The 18,135-nt window shown below is 42.2% G+C and overlaps 2 protein-coding genes across 7 annotated transcripts in view; one reads left to right on the plus strand and one right to left on the minus strand.

Annotated features, from left to right (window-relative positions):
• Positions 1 to 835, plus strand: part of LOC308582958 (uncharacterized protein) — a 64,163-nt gene extending 63,328 nt beyond the window's left edge. For 5 of the 6 annotated variants that reach the window (XM_081186531.1, XM_081186533.1, XM_081186532.1 and 2 more), the window contains one exon: positions 93 to 835. In XM_081186531.1, the coding sequence (XP_081042657.1) occupies positions 93 to 203 (111 nt within the window). In that variant the 3' untranslated portion in view covers positions 204 to 835. The remainder of the gene's footprint in view (positions 1 to 92) is intronic. The other variant, XM_081186534.1, reaches the window with a different exon arrangement.
• Positions 797 to 14,185, minus strand: CD164 (CD164 molecule). Its single transcript, XM_081186677.1, has 6 exons — positions 13,744 to 14,185; positions 9,686 to 9,772; positions 7,426 to 7,500; positions 5,124 to 5,177; positions 3,859 to 3,966; positions 797 to 3,527 (listed from the first exon to the last, which is right to left on the minus strand). Exons 1-6 carry the CDS (start codon positions 13,850 to 13,852, stop codon positions 3,364 to 3,366), a joined length of 597 nt encoding a protein of 198 aa, XP_081042803.1. The 5' UTR covers positions 13,853 to 14,185; the 3' UTR covers positions 797 to 3,363.
• Between the last annotated feature and the right edge of the window lie 3,950 nt (positions 14,186 to 18,135).

The raw sequence follows: 18,135 nt of genomic DNA on the forward strand, positions 1-18,135 counted from the left end.
AGAAGCCATCTACCCCCCAAAAAATGAATGAAATTTTGACTATTCAAGGTGAAATAGATGAGAATTACAACAGTTTTTATTTATATTTAAAGGTACCTTGTGGGTGGAGAAATAGCGTGATAGATGTTCTCTTGCCAGCTCTTACAGACAACTCTTCTATGTCACCTGTGCAGTTTTGTGGACAGAAGACATCTGAAAAATAAGCTTCTACTGCTTCTTTGAAGAGTTACTTGCTGGTTTGATTCCATGATAAAGTACAAAGCAGTCTTGCTTGAAAACTCTGGTCATGCTCAAAAATGGGATGTTTGCTTATAGTTATCCATAACTTTTAATAAGCCTCTTTCCCACCAGATTCTCTAGTGCCAAAAATCTGACGACGTGAGGTTATTAACTGGATGAAGCTAGCAGCAGATTCAGCACAGGCAACTGAAAGCCTTTATTCAAACAAATATATAAGGAATGCACTGTCACAATATTATGTGTTTATGGCAACAAGCTTATTTGGCTGGCCATGGTGCATTTGCATGACTTTGACCAAATTCTGCAATTATGTAGCTGATTTGTGTTTTGTCATACTATGAAATAATTTTATAAAGCTGCATCTGTAGACTTCCCATTTTATTTTTGTCTTTGACAAAGAGCTTTAAATGAGATATCTGCTGGATCACCCAACAATCCTCACCACTTGAAATTTACTTTGGCAAATGGAGAGGCCATGTACAACACACATTGCTTTTTATGGCCCAGAACAAGCTGGATTTTTTTGGGAGGAGAAAAAGATGGACATACGAACAGAAACAGTTTAATAAATGATTTATTTTGGTTTTGTGATTAAGTAGTTTGCATTTTCTTCCAATGAAGACAACACACATATGCAGTACAGTAATGTCTATAACATTCCATTCTAGATGCAACATACTTGCAGGTGTTAAATTTTAGGGAAAATCTGTATTAAGAGCTTGGAAGTCACAATTCACTGCCTTAAAAATCTATTTCACAGACAGGGGTGGTTAAAAAAAACCAAAACCCTATGCATATATTCCAAAAAGCAGACAGAAGCTGTGAAAATCTATTAGTTTACCTAATTTGTATGTAGTCAGGTTAATGTCACTACCAGAAAAATAACAACTGTCACTGATCTAGCTATAGAAGGTAAGAGGGCTCACCCTCACAGTCTTAGCCAAGGTTTGGTAAGTTAGTGATAAAGCTTGGGTCTAGAAAATCAAATATGCCACTGCATGAAGATATTAGAAATGTCTTAAAGACCTGGTACACATCTATACCCCAACCAAGTAGAAAATGCAGACTTCCTGAAGAGTAGCAGTGAGACCTGAATTTCCTAAAGTCATTGGAAAAGAACAATTGCTGGCAATGGGGCAAGACTAGTGACTAAAATTCCTCTCCCCACATTCCTTCAACAGACATGTAGCTGACAGTAATAAAATTTAAGGCACTTGAAAGATTCATGTTAACATCAGCACAGAATACATGACTGTTTAGTGGTGTTTTAAACAGCACTTACTCTTGGCTCAGTAATAAAATTGGCTCAAATTTCAATTCTGGAACTGCAAGTTGCACTGTTAAGTCTTGAAATCTTCTGCTACAAGTTTACAAGACGTAGCCATTCAAGAGCCAGTAAAGGAAGCAACACTAACTAGAAATAATTTCTAAGTCTCACCACTAAGCATAAGCTTATTACAGCTTTAGAGTGCAAAGAGGCTTTTTTTAAACTGTCACCGTTTAGAAGTGCATTTATTTATGCTTAAGGTTTAGAATATATTCAGATATTTTATTTAAATTTATGAAGCTAAAAGAGATGGGGAATTATGTTAAACAATGGACTATATAGCTTAAGGCCATTAAATACCACCTACTACAGATGTGTTGCTTGCTGAAAATTGGCTGATCAATTTACCATTTCATACACCTGAGCTGATTGTCTTTTAGGAGTGCAGTTGCCTGAAAGTTACAGTACTGTTTGCTAAGTATTATTATGAATAAACTTTCTATGCAAAGTTATTGAAGTGAATACTATTAGCTACAAGGGCTAGAGAAGTTGAGCAATTAAAATGCAGTAAAATTTTGCAATAAGCCATAAACCTAGACTTATCAGCAGCAGCTTAAAATCAAGCAAGCAATAGAGCTAATCCAAAAGCATCACTTAACGTTGCATTTCTAGCATTTAAACTATGCTTGCCATATAACCTGCAAAACAAGGATTAGCAGTCTATTTTGACAATTATCAAAAACTTACATAGCTCCAAGTGCTCGGGCTGCCTACTTCCACCTTGACTATCTGTGTTTTATGAAACTTAAGGAAGGAAACTGCATTGATATAAGAGCAAATATTCTCTCAAATCCATACAGAATTATGGTAGGTTTGTAATATCCACGAATTGCAATCACAAAATGTGAAACTACTGCTCTGAAATGTAAAGCATGTCAATAGAACTTTCCAAGGCAAGTGTTTTTGAAGGCTAGAGACACATGGCTTTAGGAACAGTATATGAAGATTGCTTACACTGTTTTCTTTCCATATCTGTCTTCACAAAAACTTTTATATAAAGTCAAGTATATATAAATAATGCCCAAGGTCATGTGTCTACTAGAATGAAATTGCTGCAAGTGGAATGACATTCACTGTACCTCAAACAAATAAAATGGCACAAACGTATCAGTTTGCAGCCTACTCATTAAGGCACTGGTCTTTCTTCCTTATGCACCAAGGAACTAGCATTCTTTGACTCTCATTCTTCCTATGGCTGCTTACACTTACATTAGAAAACAATTATCCTTCTGACACCAAGTATAGAAAAATATGGGCTTCCATAATCCTTAAGGAAAAAAACATAGTTCTAGAAATTTGCCCCAATCTCCTAGCAGTACACTATAAAAAGCCAGTTTTCACACACATAGTGTTTTATGCCAAGTCACCAGGAATTCACATTTTAATAGTAATAATAATAATTATAATAATAATGTAGGGGGCACTGCATTTAAGGCTAACTTATCAATTGCAATCATAAAGTTATCTATCAAGAACACTGCTGCCAATGAATACAGTTACTATTAAAGTCTACATTTGGCATGTCAGATAAAAGAAACGGTTTCACAGCAGCAGCCACTAAAGAAATTTCAGACAGCCAATGAGGATTCATGCACAATATTGCAAGTATTCTTGCAGAGCAAAACATGATTCATACAACCTTCTTCCAAGCATGTTGCAGAAACATTTTCTTTTTTAAAAAAAGTCTTGAAGAATAAGAGTATTTTGAATTGCTGTCTTCTATAAGGAATAAAGATATTTTGGTGCAGCTAACCACAAATGTTGACCTTGTAAAGTCCACTTAAAAGCAACGTATTCTAGAGGGTATGATAGTTTTGTTCTTTGGACTTGCAAAATTTGTAGAGAAAGAATATTACTGCTTGCAGTCCCAGTACTAGGACGATACCACCAATGAAACTGGCAGCATCAAAGGTGGATTTGTGTGGAGATGGTTTGGAAGTTGGTTGGGGAGAAGCTGAGCCTGTCAAATGAAAGAAATAGAGTTACTAGTGATAGGCTGTGCAAATTTAGAAAGCTACTCTTTAATGCATGGATCACCACCGAGCACCAGTTGGTGGCCCTAATGTCTTGGATTCCTACCACTTGGATCCCCCCCCCCACCAAAAATAATAATATTTTGGATTGTTATTTTTAAACAAGAGGCACTTCCTTCACCAACCGAGGGGTCTGCATTCATGCACAAGTATGCTTTGAGTGCACATGATTGAGAGCTATATGTATGTGCATGCGAGAGAGATGCTAATGTCTCTGTGACATGACTGATTTTAATCTTGCTATAAATCAAATATTACCTGGTGTAGAAGTTGTGTTGCTAGCAGCAGGTGTAACTATTGTACTATTAGAAGCAGTAGGTCTGGCAGAAGTAGGTTTGGCTGGTGCAGTTGCGTTATGTGTAGGACCTGTTTCAAAGAAAATACCACATCTTGGAACCAGCTTTAAATAACTATTTTAATCTTACAAATTGAGCAAATGATTGCAGAACAAAGGCACTGTTAGATGCATTTCACAGTAATAATTATAAATGAAAAATATTTATGCATGGATAGAAAAATTGGTAGTAGTTTTAAAAAGTCATTTCCTCCATTTTGAAGGCAATGGTTTTTTTTTCAAATTATGAGATTATCTGAAATCTATACAATATAATTCAAGAATCAAAAATTAAACACATTAGGGAAAACATTACTGAGGTTATGTAAGAAGCTAAGTCCCCAACAAAGTGGACAATTAACAAAACCAGACAAGTAGAAATCATTTAAGCACAGATCCCAGGAACCGCCTGCCATATATACAATAATGTCGATTCCTGACATTCCAGAAGAGAATGAAAGAAACATGAAAGTATGCATGTAGAGGAAGTGTACATGTAGTCACTCCCCTGTGCATTCAAATTTTTTCTTGGCTAATTCTACTACATCCTCTTCACTAACATGAATTCTCAAGACAGGTTTTTCTCCCATCAATAAATTGTATCATCTACCTTAGTGATCAAAGACAATTCAGTAAAGGACAGGAAATTATCAGTATTCTGGCCTGCAACTCCTAGTACTGGTATCTGAAGGAGCATCTCCACCCCCATCGTTCTACCCAGACACTGAGGTCCAGCGCCGAGGGCCTTCAGGAGGTTCTCTCACTGTGAGAAGCCAAATTACAGGGAACCAGGCAGAGGGTCTTCTCGGTGGTGGCACCCGCCCTCCCACCAGATGTCAAAGAGAACAACAACTACCAGACTTTTAGATGACATCTAAAGGCAGCCCTGTTTAAGGACGTTTTTAATGTTTGATGCATTACTGTATTTTAATATTGTGTTGGAAGATGCCCAGAGTGGCTGGGGAAAGAGATGGGCAGAGTATAAATAATATACTACTACTACTACTACTACTACTACTACTACTACTACTACTACTACTTGCCTGTCCTTTATAGTGATTAAGCCATTTCAAGAAACTGGATAAAAACATGAGCTCTCATTTCTGATTTTCACAGAGTAATCCTGGAAACATTATTACAGGTGAAGCCTTTATACTTGTTTACTTATTAATGCACAAAAGTTTGTTACCTGGGGTAGAAGTGTTGGCTGTGGTAGGTGCAACTGTGGTAGGCTTAGGAGGAGCTAAAAAACACACAAAAGTATGAAGCAGAAAACAGAATATTTAAACACTGAGGCTACAATCTTAACTCCATTTACATGTGAATAAGCTCCATTGAATTCAATAGCTCTTAATTCCAAGGAGATTTGGATTATGCTATAAGAGGTACTAATATTATCAATAGCCACCTCTGCTCCCAAGATACATCTGAGGCTGTGATGGAGAACAGATCATACAATTACAATTGTAACTGGCCCCAAACGTTGACTTTCACCCTTCAGCTTACATCTTTACTGTGGTGAATTCTTCTGAGATTAGGTACCCACCCATAAATTATTTTCTGCACATACTACTGCACAATCACATGCAGGTGGATTCAGGTAGGTAGCCGTGTTGGTCTGACACAGTCTGTCTGTCTACCTCTCTATATTGTCCAGTAGCACCTTAGAAAGCTTATACCAAGAACAAACTTAGTTGGTCTCTAAGGTGCTACTGGACAATTTTTTTATATATGCAGGTGGATGTTAAACAATTACCTTCCCATGTTGCAAATGCAAAATGTGAAAAAACAGCAAAGGGGTTTTAAGGCGTATCTTCTGATAGCCAGGCACTCATTAAGAATTCACACTAACAGTACAATAATATACATGTCTACTTCACAATTAAGTCTCTTTGTGTATAATGGGCCTTACTACAACCTAGGCTTTGGTTTATGAATGGCATCGAGTGGGGAAAAGGGTTTTGTGTCTTGAACTACTGTATCTCCATGATCAGGACCAGCAGAACATCACTGACTTCCCCTGGTAAACATGAAGCGGGATGCTGGGAAGAAACAATGACTGCCTTGTCAACCACAGCATTCTCTCAATATTTAAAGTGTGCCCACTGGTCTTAAAAACAGCTGCTCTACCTACACGTGGCATCTTACTATGGTGGGGCAAATATTTAAAAAATAGATGTTTCACTAGCAAATTAACATCCCTCAGATACAGCCCATCCTAAAAAACAAAGCACCAAGCCTATACCTAAAGTGATGCAATTATTCACTTTCTTCTTATTCCAAGAAGCATTTTCATCATGGCTCAGTTAAAAGGTCCTCAACTGTGGTACAGTAAGAGCACATGCTTTGCATGCAAAAGGTCCCTTTTGAATCCCTAGCACCTTCAGTTAAAGCTGTAAAAGAATACTTTCCGAAACCCTAAGAGTCACAGCCAGTCAGTGAACAATCCTGAGCTAGATAGATCAATGGTATGACTCAATAAAAGGCAGGATCCTATGTTTCCAAACTCCTCCTATTTGGATAGACACACGACATCAATTTGCTATTGCACACTCACCACTACCTGAAGCAGTGGATAGCCATGTTATCCATGAGAATCTACTTGTAGTGGAATGAAAGAGAAAGGGTGAACTACTACAGCACTTACTGTTTGACAGCTGTCCAGTTCTTGCAATAGACAAGAGCTGATTGTTGGTGGCATGCAATAGTTACTCCTGTCTGAAGATATTCCCATACAACCCAAGTGAAATTACACTTTCCCAACTGTTTTACCATACGGACAGAAAATAGCTTCTGCTATCCGTTCAAGTGCTAATTATTCAATACTGGTGGGGGAATAATTAAATAAAAGATAATTTGCCAGATTACATCCAAGAAACTCATGTTTAAAAACCTCTACACCTCCTACCCTGCTCTTCCACTGGGCCTTTTACCTAACTTCTTCCATTGTCCCAGGTGTGGCAGATCTGTGCAGCAGCAATAATAACCTCTCCTGTGGCCTTGGGTCAGGGATCATCAACATTTATGGAGCAGTGGGCACACTGAGAAACCCGTGAGTCCCACACACGTATGTTCCACCAGCAATACAGCTTGAAAAAAGTGTTTCAGCTTCCATCCCCGCCCCACCTAATTTAGGAGTGGGGAAACGGATCTTCCTGGAATGTGCAGCTAGAGAGGGAAGGCTTTAATTTCCCTCCCCAGCAACATTCTCCAGGATGATCATCCACATATACTCCCACAATAATGAAGCTTGAGAAAAGCTTCCTATTAAGACCAAATTTTGAAATCTAATTATGGTGGGGGAGGGGTAATATGCCCTACAGAAGAGGAAATGGGGATGCTGTGGAAGTCAATGAAGGTTTCATTGGATGTATGTGCGCCTGCAAGGGCTGCACTGGCAACCCCAGCTTTGGAGACTTTAACATTCCCAACTGCATGGATCCTAAACAACAAATTGGTTTTACATCACAAGTGTAGTAGTAAATATTTACCTGAACAAGTTTCATTTCTAAAAGTAGACGTACAGTTATCACTTTCCGTTGCATTTGTACAGTAGGACAAAGAACCTTACAGAAAAAGAAGATTGAGGAAGAATTTTCAGTTTAGTTTTCCAAGAGTGAAACATTCGATGCAATATTTTGGCTACAAGTTTCCATTAGAAACATTTATCTTCATTGTCCTAGAAAAGCTATACAGCTGCTAAATTAGCTTCACTTGTGGTGCTTGTTACATTGCCATTTAGGTATTATCTACTCCTAGGTATTATCTACACCTTGGTTTAGCAGAGGTGTTATTTTAGCACAGAGCAATTAACCAACCAATATACTGAGAGTTCCAGAACTCTGGAAAATTAAGAAGTGTCATGAAGATTCTTCTTTATATTTGTCCCTTAACCTCTGAAAAGCTCCACAATACAAGTCTGCGCCTGGTCAAAAATTCTATACATAAGAGCATTGGTTTCACTAAAAATACACATGTAGGTAAAATCTGTATACACAGTGGAACTTATTTTCGTGAGCTACAGTATAAAGTTAGTGCGCTGCTACTTGGAAAACGTGGGGGAAACCCTGTTTACTTACACACAACCCCATACATATACAGAACAGGGCCTATAAGTAACAAAATGTTTCAAGACCTTAGATTTTCACAGGCCGGTGAGAGGTGGACCTAAGAGTCAAACCTCAGTTGTCGAACGTAATCTGTTCCGGAAGCCTGTTCAGCTTCTGAAACGTTCAACAACAGAGGTGCAGCTTCTGATTGGTTGCAATAGCTTCTTGCACTCAAGTGGAAGCCGCATTGGACGTTCAGTTTCCGAAAAATGTTCGAAAACCAGAGTATTTACTTCCGGGTTTTCGGCATTTGGGAGCCAAAACATTCGCAAACAGAGCCGTTTGGGAATCGAGGTTTGACTGTATTTCACCAGAGTACACACACACCAAAGAAAAACCAGAAACTGAGAAATGAGCTGGTTGGTATGTAAAACTCAAAAGAAATTTATCATACTCCTGCTTCTTGGTCTTCATTGACCCCCTAGGGCAGGGGTCAGCAAACTTTTTTTCACAGGGAGCCGATCCACTGTCCCTCAGACCTTGTGGGGGGCTGGACTATTTTTTTTTGGGGGGGGAATCCCCCCGACTCTCCCCTCCCTTCTCCACAGCACCAGACGAGCCCTGGTGGCTGCTTACCCGTGCCCTGCAAGCAGCAGAAGCTGGCAGCAGTGGAGAGACAATGAGTGGCGCGAAAGGGCTGGCTCCGGAGAGGAGCTGCTTAAAATGGCGCTCAGCCAACTGCAGCTCAACAAAGCCCAGCCCCCTTCCTCTAGGCAGGAGAAGACCAGGAGGAGGGAGGGAGAAGGTACCACCGCGGTGTGTGTGGGAAATGGCGCAGCCCGAACAATCAGAATCCCCACGCCGATTCCCAGACCGTCCGTGAACCGGATTCAGTAGGCAATTGGGCTGGATCCGGCCCCTAGTTTGCTGACCCATGCCTTAGGGTTATAAGGTTCTGTGGGGCAGCAGTAGTAAAAGCCCCAACTGACAAAACCTTCCATGCAACTTTAAACAAACAGCTGCTGCCAGGTTCAAGTTTCAAGACCCAGCAGGCCTCTGCCTCCTCAACTCCCTGATATTTCAGCCTCAAACGCTCCTACTTTTCCCCACCTCATTTTTTCAACACCCATGGCTTTCTCTGGTTGCAGTTTTTTACTCCACTGTGTCCTTTGCCCACTTCCAATAGTGAGCCTGTTGCTTGATCAGAAAATCTCCCTTCCCCAAATAAAAAGCCTGAACCCCAGCTTACAGCCCAAAAGACAAACTACACAGATATGCATCTTTTTCCTCAACTGAAGACAGCCTCTGAGTGTGGCAGTGTCCACAGAGGGTGGGCTTATTAGCATGCAGTTTGACTCAAAAATGATAAGTCCGGGTTTCACACCTCAGTAAGTGCCAACCACTATTAAGCCAGAAAAAGCAAACATAGGTACAGTGGTACCTCGGGTTACATACGCTTCAGGTTACATATGCTTCAGGTTACAGACTCCGCTAACCCAGAAATAGTGCTTCGGGTTAAGAACTTTGCTTCAGGATGAGAACAGAAATTGTGCTCTGGCGGCGCGGCAGCAGCAGGAGGCCCCATTAGCTAAAGTGGTGCTTCAGGTTAAGAACAGTTTCAGGTTAAGAATGGACCTCCAGAACGAATTAAGTACTGAACCCGAGGTACCACTGTATTACAATTCAAAATAATTCCATTTACCGTTGCAGAAAATCCAGGTGCAGTTTATTTCAGACTTGTCAGTACTACTAATGCAGGAACTACAGTTGGTATGTTTTTCACAGCCAGCTAAAAAGGAAGAATGCATTTTTAAACAGTTGATAGATCACAATTTCAAAAGGTCACTACAAATTATGAACAGTCTACGGCACCCCTGAGGTATAGAAGTGTGTCAAATGTGAATCAACAAAAGCACTATAAAGTAATTGTTTTTTTATTTTCAAATGAAAAATTAACATAAGAAATTAACACCTGTAACCAAGGAGAAAGGACCATAGACATTCATTTCTGGTTACTTCTAGTTGAGTTAGTTTTGCAGTGTGGACAACACAAAATATTCATTCAGTTTTTATGTAAACTTCCTGTCTTCCTTTACCATTTATTCATTGTTGAACAGCCCAACTACCTCCATGGCTCCTTCTTATTTGTGTAAACAAATGTTTGTTACTTGTCTTAATGTTTTTAGCAATATGCTTCCCACATTTTTTGTTAGTTTAATTTACTGTATTTTAGCATACCAAGTCTGTAATGTCCATCATTAATACAAACGGTAACTAATGTTTGTTCTTGGCTTACTGCTTATGGTTTGTCTAAGGGAGACAAACCATGAGTGATTTTGAATGTGGCAGTAAGTCAGGGTGGGTGGGACCCTCCAGACATTATCCCCCATCAGCCCCAGCTTGCATGGCAAATGGTCAGATTGATGGGAGGTGTACACTGGCAACATCTGTAGGGCAACGTGATTCACAATTAGAGCTGCATGACATAGAAAATGATCGTTTATTGAATAATTATTTGAGGATGACCTAACTTTATAGAAAACCAGAAGGCTAGCTTTTTGGCTCCTATGTGTTGGTGGTGGTCTACAACAGCACCAATAAATGGAGGCTACTTCTGGCCTCACTACCTCTTGCTTGCAAGTGTCCTTTGTCAGATGTAGCAGTTCCGAGATGCTATATTATAGACCTTTCACAATGACAGTGATGGTAAGTCCTAAATTCCAAAGATTGTTATGAATGCTGTATTAGACCTATTATTTTAGCTTATCGGTGCCTAAAATACTACACTCTGCATTTGTACCAGACCTGAAATTGCTTTCCTCTTTGAGATTTTTATGGAAAGCAATTCATAAAAGAAATAATAACACAAACTGCCTTCAGGCCTTTGCACATAGCTACAAATAGGTTTCAGTCACTGTGTGTAGGCACAGGAAGGAGCCCTGGTCAATGCTGACCGCCCTGGTAGCTATGTCTTACAAATCTTCCCTCCTATTTCCTAGGAATAGGCTTGGCCAGCTTCGCTTTAATTCCATTAAGCACATATATTGAAATGAGTTTGTGTGCCATGTTCGGGAAACAATTCTAGTTTTAATTTCATACTCCAATTGAAGCCCCACCAGTGCCAAGGAATATGTAAACTACTGCAATGAGATATCTGCTTTGAGAATTAAAGTATGACCTTTCCCCTCTTCTGAAAACTATTGCTAGTGGGCAAGGAAGGAGCTCGTAGAGCCCTGCATATAATCAACTATTTGAAGTTTTCCACTCCTGTTTTATGAGGAGAGCATTAACAGTGCAAAGTACACTATAATATCAGAAGTGACACCTTTGAAAAGCTGTACTTTAGTAGCATACTGCATTAAATACATATTTATAAACGAGTTAATTATGTGCATTAATTATACAAAAGAACAATGATGTGTGAAATGTTCCTCAAAGAAGGGCCTCCAGAGTGAACCTGCAAGCTAACACGCCAAAGATGAAGTATCCTAAAATGTTATCCAACTCAAAATAAGCAATTGGTCGTTTAAGATGAAATTCGTAGGAATAACTTCTTTGAATGCCCAAATTAGTTCTAAGTAGATATTAGTAAATAAAACTATTTCATTCCTCCATTTCCACTTTATTTTCTCATTTAGTTAAATCAAAACAGGCTGAATGATACTAGCACCACCACCACCCACTTTCAACTGATAAACATTCTACAGAATTTGAAATGTGTTTGTGGGAGGGAGTTATTGGTTTGTTTTTATTATGTATTTTGTGTTCTCATTTTGTATTTTTATGTTGTGAACCCCCCTATGACCTTCTGATGAAGGGCAGTATACAAATTTAATAGATAATAATGTGGGTTTATCTGTTAGAAGTATGCACAAGATATCTAGCATCAGAACAGCCAACTCAGCTCTATGTCCTTCAGGTTAATTCTAGTCAAACCGTTTTCAATAGGTTTTAAAAGATGGGCTTGCATGCTATGTAATGTGTGAATAAGTGAGCAGAAATGAATGTCAACAATTTAGAAAACTCCAGTGAGGTAATTTATTTTGGGGGAGAAAAAATCTAGACTCATCCTGTACAGGGAGCTGACAGAGAGGATAGGGCCTCTATGAGGCAGGTCAGAATGGCTTTTCTCAGGTGGGAGAATTCAACTCTCTGTGTGTGTGTGAAGGTTAAGATAAAATGGTGACCAAGGGCTACATATATTTATAATTTTGTGTTTTATGAAGATTATCTTACTTTAATTTTGTCTTTAGTTTCTTTCTGTTTGATACATTCTTTCATTTTTCTCTTTAGTTTGGAATTTTATGGTATATTAGGTTGAAAACCTTTAATGCATTTGATTAAAAGAAATCTAGACTCATCCTAATAGCAGCTTCTACAGACATTCATCGCAAAAGCAGCTGTTAAAACACATCAGCAGGGGAATCCTTGGAGGGTGGAAATCTTTTCCCTCAAGGCCTTCTCCCAACTTACTTGCCTCCATCAGTTGTGCAGTTGCAAGGACAAACAAATGAACACAGCTTTAAAATAAGAGAACCAAAGTACTTTTTTTCTGTTTATAGCTTTCATCCTGTTAATTTAGACAAAACCTCTTATATACTGCCCAGTGCCATGAAAGTTGATGGTGCCATCGTAACAACCATGATGATAGAAAGGCAAGGAGGAAAACAAATAAATACTTGTGTTATCTCCCTGAAAATAGAGGTCAGATTGCCGATTAGACGCTTGCAACCTCTCTCAAAATAGCTCATACGCTGTAAAGAATTAGGGCTTTTGAACAATAAATCCTTGCACTTCATCCCTTGCGTTAACTCATAGCTGATATACAGATCGTGCGTCACTGCAGGATAAATAAATACACAAAGAGAGAGGGCAACATTGCTGCATTGTCTCGGCTCGAATGTTCGTAAACTTTTCAGAAGGGGAGGCGGAGCGCAGCGAACACGGAGCCAACACAATCCGAAAACAGACCGAGCGGGGCAGCTGCCAGTGGCCTTCCGCCGCCTTCATCCCCACCACCACACCCCACGGTTTCGTTTCTCTTACAAGCGACGAGAAGGCAACTCTCCTGAGCCTCAGGTCTGGCGGTGGGCGGACCCTTTCCCACGACCCGAGCTTCCCAACGCCGCGAATCCTGCCTCCCCGCATTCTTCCTGCCTGCCAATGCCTCTCTCGGAGGGAAGAGAAGGGGACGCAGAAGCCGCCCCTGCCCCAATAAACTAGGGCTAGAATCGCCCCTGACGCGGAAGAACCGCGGTGCTTGAAGTGAACTGCATCCGCGGCGGGGCCATGTTCGCCCCTCAGCAGCTGCGTGCCATGTTTAACCATTTCAACCCCTCGGCCTTTTTCGGACCGAAATCAACTGTTTGCCACGTGGGGAGCGGGGAATTCCACGTTAGCGGGGGGGGGGGGGTCTGCATGCCTTCAAAAGAGTAAAGGTGGGTCGGTGCCGGAGGTCCGCTCTGCCCCCCCCCCCGCCCCTTGGCAACCCGTAACAAGACCACCTCCCCCCTCTCTTCATTCCCTCCGCCCTCGGGGCTCCTTTCTTCGAGGAGGGGCTGCACTACGAGCCCCGTCCAGCGCCGGTCCGTCAACGCCAGGGCGGCTATCTCCGCGCGGAGGTGAGCCTGGCGCGCAGAGCGCGTCGCAGCCTCCGGGCCCCCTGTGTTCCCCCCGCTTCGCTTTCAAGGCTTCACGGCGCCAGGAGCCTTTTCGCTCCCGAAGCCCTGCGCCGCCCACCCACCCGCTCCGTCTCCTCACCTTCCTCCTCTTCGGCCGCGGCCAAGGCGGACGTGAAGCAAGAGGCGACCACCAGCAGGAGCAGCGCCCAGCCCAGGGCAGCCCAGCGAAAGCGGCTGAAGCAGCTCATGGCGTCTCTCGGCGAGGTAAGCGAGGGGGATTCGCCCCACGAAGAAAGAAGAAACAACGACGGGAAAAGCGGCTCAGCCCTCAGCTCGCGCAACCCGCTCCGCTTCCCGGCCGGTCGAAGTCTGCAGTCACGTGACGCGGCCGTTGGGCGGCCCGCGCGAGCCGTTTGACGCGTGGATTGAGGCAAGCGCCAGCGCGTGCGCGCTCTGTCTCTCTTTCTCTCTCAGCTCCCTGCGTAATAAGAGATGGTCTCGTCGACGCGTAAACCCCTTCAAGCAGCGCACACACCCCCGCCTGCTGCAATGGAACGGCCCTCAAGGGAAAGAGCCGCTTCCTCGTCACGTGACCGAAACCTCGAATGGCGTGGAAAGATCCCGACGGAGCGGGCGTGGCTGATTCGACGTCCGCTCGCTTGTCGCTCGATGTCTCAATTCGTGCGAAAATTAGATCATGGGTTGCTTTGTAGACGCGGGTGTCGTTGAAAGATCAATATTGATCTTTGGCGCTGGGATCACTTAAATAGCTTTGTGATAGGAGAAAAGCGATTAAGTCTCAATGTGAAATTATTAGCTGGTAGTTCTTGACCTTGGGCAGCGTCAGAAATACACTTTGCGTTTAAGGTAAAGGTACCCCTGCCCGAACGGGCCAGTCTTGACAGACACTGGGGTTTGTGCGCCCATCTCACTCTATTGGCCGGGGGCCAGCGCTGTCCGGAGACACTTCCGGGTCACGTGGCCAGCGTGACAAAGCTGCATCTGGCGAGCCAGCGCAGCACACGGAACGCCGTTTACCTTCCTATCTACTTGCACCCGAGGGTGCTTTCGAACTGCTAGGTTGGCAGGCGCTGGGACCGAGCAGCGGGAGCGCACCCCGCCGCGGGGATTCGAACCGCCGACCTTTCGATCGGCAAGCCCTAGGCGCTGAGGCTTTTACCCACAGCGCCACCCGCGTCCCTTTTAAGCCGCAAAAACCAGACGGGCAGTAGTGATGGCAGGGCTTAAACTCCACTCAGTAGAATGAGCAGAAGCCCCGCTGCCCACCAAATGCAGGCGAGCTGAACAATGTCACCTAAAAGCAGAGACGTTGAAGACAATGCATTAAGTCCTGAGCCTAAAATTATTTTTGTATTAGGTTACTTGCCCTTCGCTGCAAGGTCCCAGGGCGCGTCACAACAATGTAAAATATCTCGTTAAAAACAGACTAACAACCAAGGGTGAGGGATGATGACTGCCAGAGGACTTGAAGTCAATCTTTAACAGGAGAGCTGACTGGGCAGACTAAGAAACCAAGCAGCTCTGGTGTTGCATATAGGTGCACGCTTTGTAATACAGTAATCCCTGCAATGCTTATATGCAGAGGATATCGAGGCACAAGGCTTGGTCTGCTCCAGGTGTCCACACATGACGGCCAGGATCCTGTGCGACATTACCAAGAAGCCCTGGTCACACCAATTGGACCATGCAGTTCATCTGCTTAGGGCAGCAAAACATCTTAAATGATGAACTCTTGTGTGACTGAAGCAAAACTTCAGTCCAGATACAAAGCCAGGGACAATGGTGTACAGAAAGGCTGTGTATGCACTTAAAATTCATAGAATCATAGAATCATAGAGTTGGAAGAGACCACAAGGGCCATCGAGTCCAACCCCCTGCCAAGCAGGAAACACCACCAGAGCACTCCTGACATATGGTTGTCAAGCCTCTGCTTAAAGACCTCCAAAGTAGGAGACTCCACCACACTCCTTGGCAGCAAATTCCACTGTCGAACAGCTCTTACTGTCAGGAAGTTCTTCCTAATGTTTAGGTGGAATCTTCTTTCTTGTAGTTTGGATCCATTGCTCCGTGTCCGCTTCTCTGGAGCAGCAGAAAACAACCTTTCTCCCTCCTCTATGTGACATCCTTTTATATATTTGAACATGGCTATCATATCACCCCTTAACCTCCTCTTCTCCAGGCTAAACATGCCCAGCTCCCTTAGCCGTTCCTCATAAGGCATCGTTTCCAGGCCTTTGACCATTTTGGTTGCCCTCCTCTGGACACGTTCCAGTTTGTCAGTGTCCTTCTTGAATTGTGGTGCCCAGAACTGGACACAGTACTCCAGGTGTGGTCTGACCAGAGCAGAATACAGTGGCACTATTACTTCCCTTGATCTAGATGCTATACTCCTATTGATGCAGCCCAGAATTGCGTTGGCTTTTTTAGCTGCCGCGTCACACTGTTGGCTCATGTCAAGTTTGTGGTCAACCAAGACTCCTAGATCCTTTTCACATGTACTGCTCTCAAGCCAGGTGTCACCCATCTTGTATTTGTGCCTCTCATTTTTTTTGCCCAAGTGCAATACTTTACATTTCTCCCTGTTAAAATTCATCTTGTTTGTTTTTGCCCAGTTCTCTAATCTGTCAAGGTCGTTTTGAAGTGTGATCCTGTCCTCAGGGGTGTTAGCCACCCCTCCCAGTTTGGTGTCATCTGCAAATTTGATCAGGATGCCCTTGAGTCCATCATCCAAGTCGTTGATAAAGATGTTGAATAAGACCGGGCCCAAGACAGAACCCTGTGGCACCCCACTAGTCACTCTTCTCCAGGATGAAGAGGAACCATTGATGAGCACTCTTTGGGTTCGGTCAGTCATCCAGTTACAAATCCACTGAGTGGTAGCATAGTCAAGACCACATTTTACCAGTTTCTTTACAAGAATATCATGGGGCACCTTGTCAAATGCCTTGCTGAAATCAAGGTAGACTACATCCACTGCGTTCCCTTCATCTACCAGGCTTGTAATTCTGTCAAAAAACGAGATCAGGTTAGTCTGACATGACTTATTTTTCAGAAATCCATGCTGACTATTGGTGATCACAGCATTCCTTTCTAGGTGCTCACAGACTGTTTGCTTAATGATCTGCTCCAGAATCTTCCCTGGTATTGATGTCAGACTGACTGGGCGGTAATTATTTGGGTAATTATTTGTAAGAGGGTGATAGAAAGAATGTCGATTCCAGTTACAGCACCACTTTCCTGGCTGATTATTCTTTTTAGGTGGAAATTGACCTACAGAGCAGCTTGCAAATAGTGTTCTAGGAATACTGACATTCCTCAATGAGAGTATCAGTAATAGCAGAGAAGTAAACAGCTTGTGCACAGCTCACTACTACTAATCTTCTGAAAGGAGCAAGTATGAAATTTGGGGTGCTTCTACACTCACTATTTTCAGGTGGGATTCAGTCACATACTGGAAAATTCAGATTGTGAAATAACTTAATAGGTCTTGTGCAATGAACCTACTTGATTTTCTCACAGAAAGGAAGGTTCTAAATGTCCAGATAAATAAAATTGTCAGACAACATGGAGATGTGAAGTGACAAGAAGCATGCTGCACTTGTACCTCCTGTTCCTTCAAGGCTGCATTTAATGTGGCCTTCACCCACAGGACTGTTGTGATAAAACACTGGGAAATGAGAGAGGATTCTTGTCATTCTTTGTTAAATGGATCCCCATTACAAACACAGGATGCACAGCCAAAGAAAGAGAATGGCCAAGAACATTATAGCTTGCACCAGAAAAATATATGCAGTAAGCCTCTTATTAAGTATGCATCTGTTTCATTTCAGCTGACTGAAGAAAGACAATACCAATTACTGTTTAACCATTTTTCTTAGGGACAGCCATTTACTGAATAAAAGGACACACTGTCACTTCCTAGGAGAATATTTTATGAATCTTTCTGATAGCTACTTAGCTTTAGCATCAAAAATTCCCTTAAAATGTCAACTGGAGTAAAAAAATACAGTGCCTTTTCAACCTCTTTCAAAGTCTGTAGATGAGCCAGCTAAGACACTCTGGCTCCCAAAATTATGTCAGTGAAATACAAATGAGAAACAGAGCGCAATTGATGTCTCTTTCTTACCATGTTCTGACTGTATTTAAACTTTCTTGTGCCTTAAAGAAACAGGATGGGGTGTACATAATTGTTATAAGTCCCAAATAGAGATCATGATAGAATAAATGATCAACTGAAGTTATTAAGATTAAACTGTAGTGTAGTTAATTACTTTCAGAAACAAAAGCTTCCAGCCTCCTCACTGCAATGCCAGAGGAGAAGAAGGATGGTGTGGGAATCTGAAGCTCAGACACATAACAGTAAACACTAGCTGGATCCCCTCAGTATAAGGAGCTGGCTGAAGAAGCCTTCCAAATCTCACGCGAAAGATGTTTGTCTATATAATGCAGTCAACCAGTGGAAAAGTCATGCATTAGTATATTAGAATTGTAGAATTGTAAGGGACCCAGA

Source organism: Podarcis bocagei, assembly GCF_964188305.1.
Source record: "Podarcis bocagei genome assembly, chromosome: 3".
NCBI classification, from domain to species: Eukaryota; Metazoa; Chordata; class Lepidosauria; order Squamata; family Lacertidae; genus Podarcis; species Podarcis bocagei.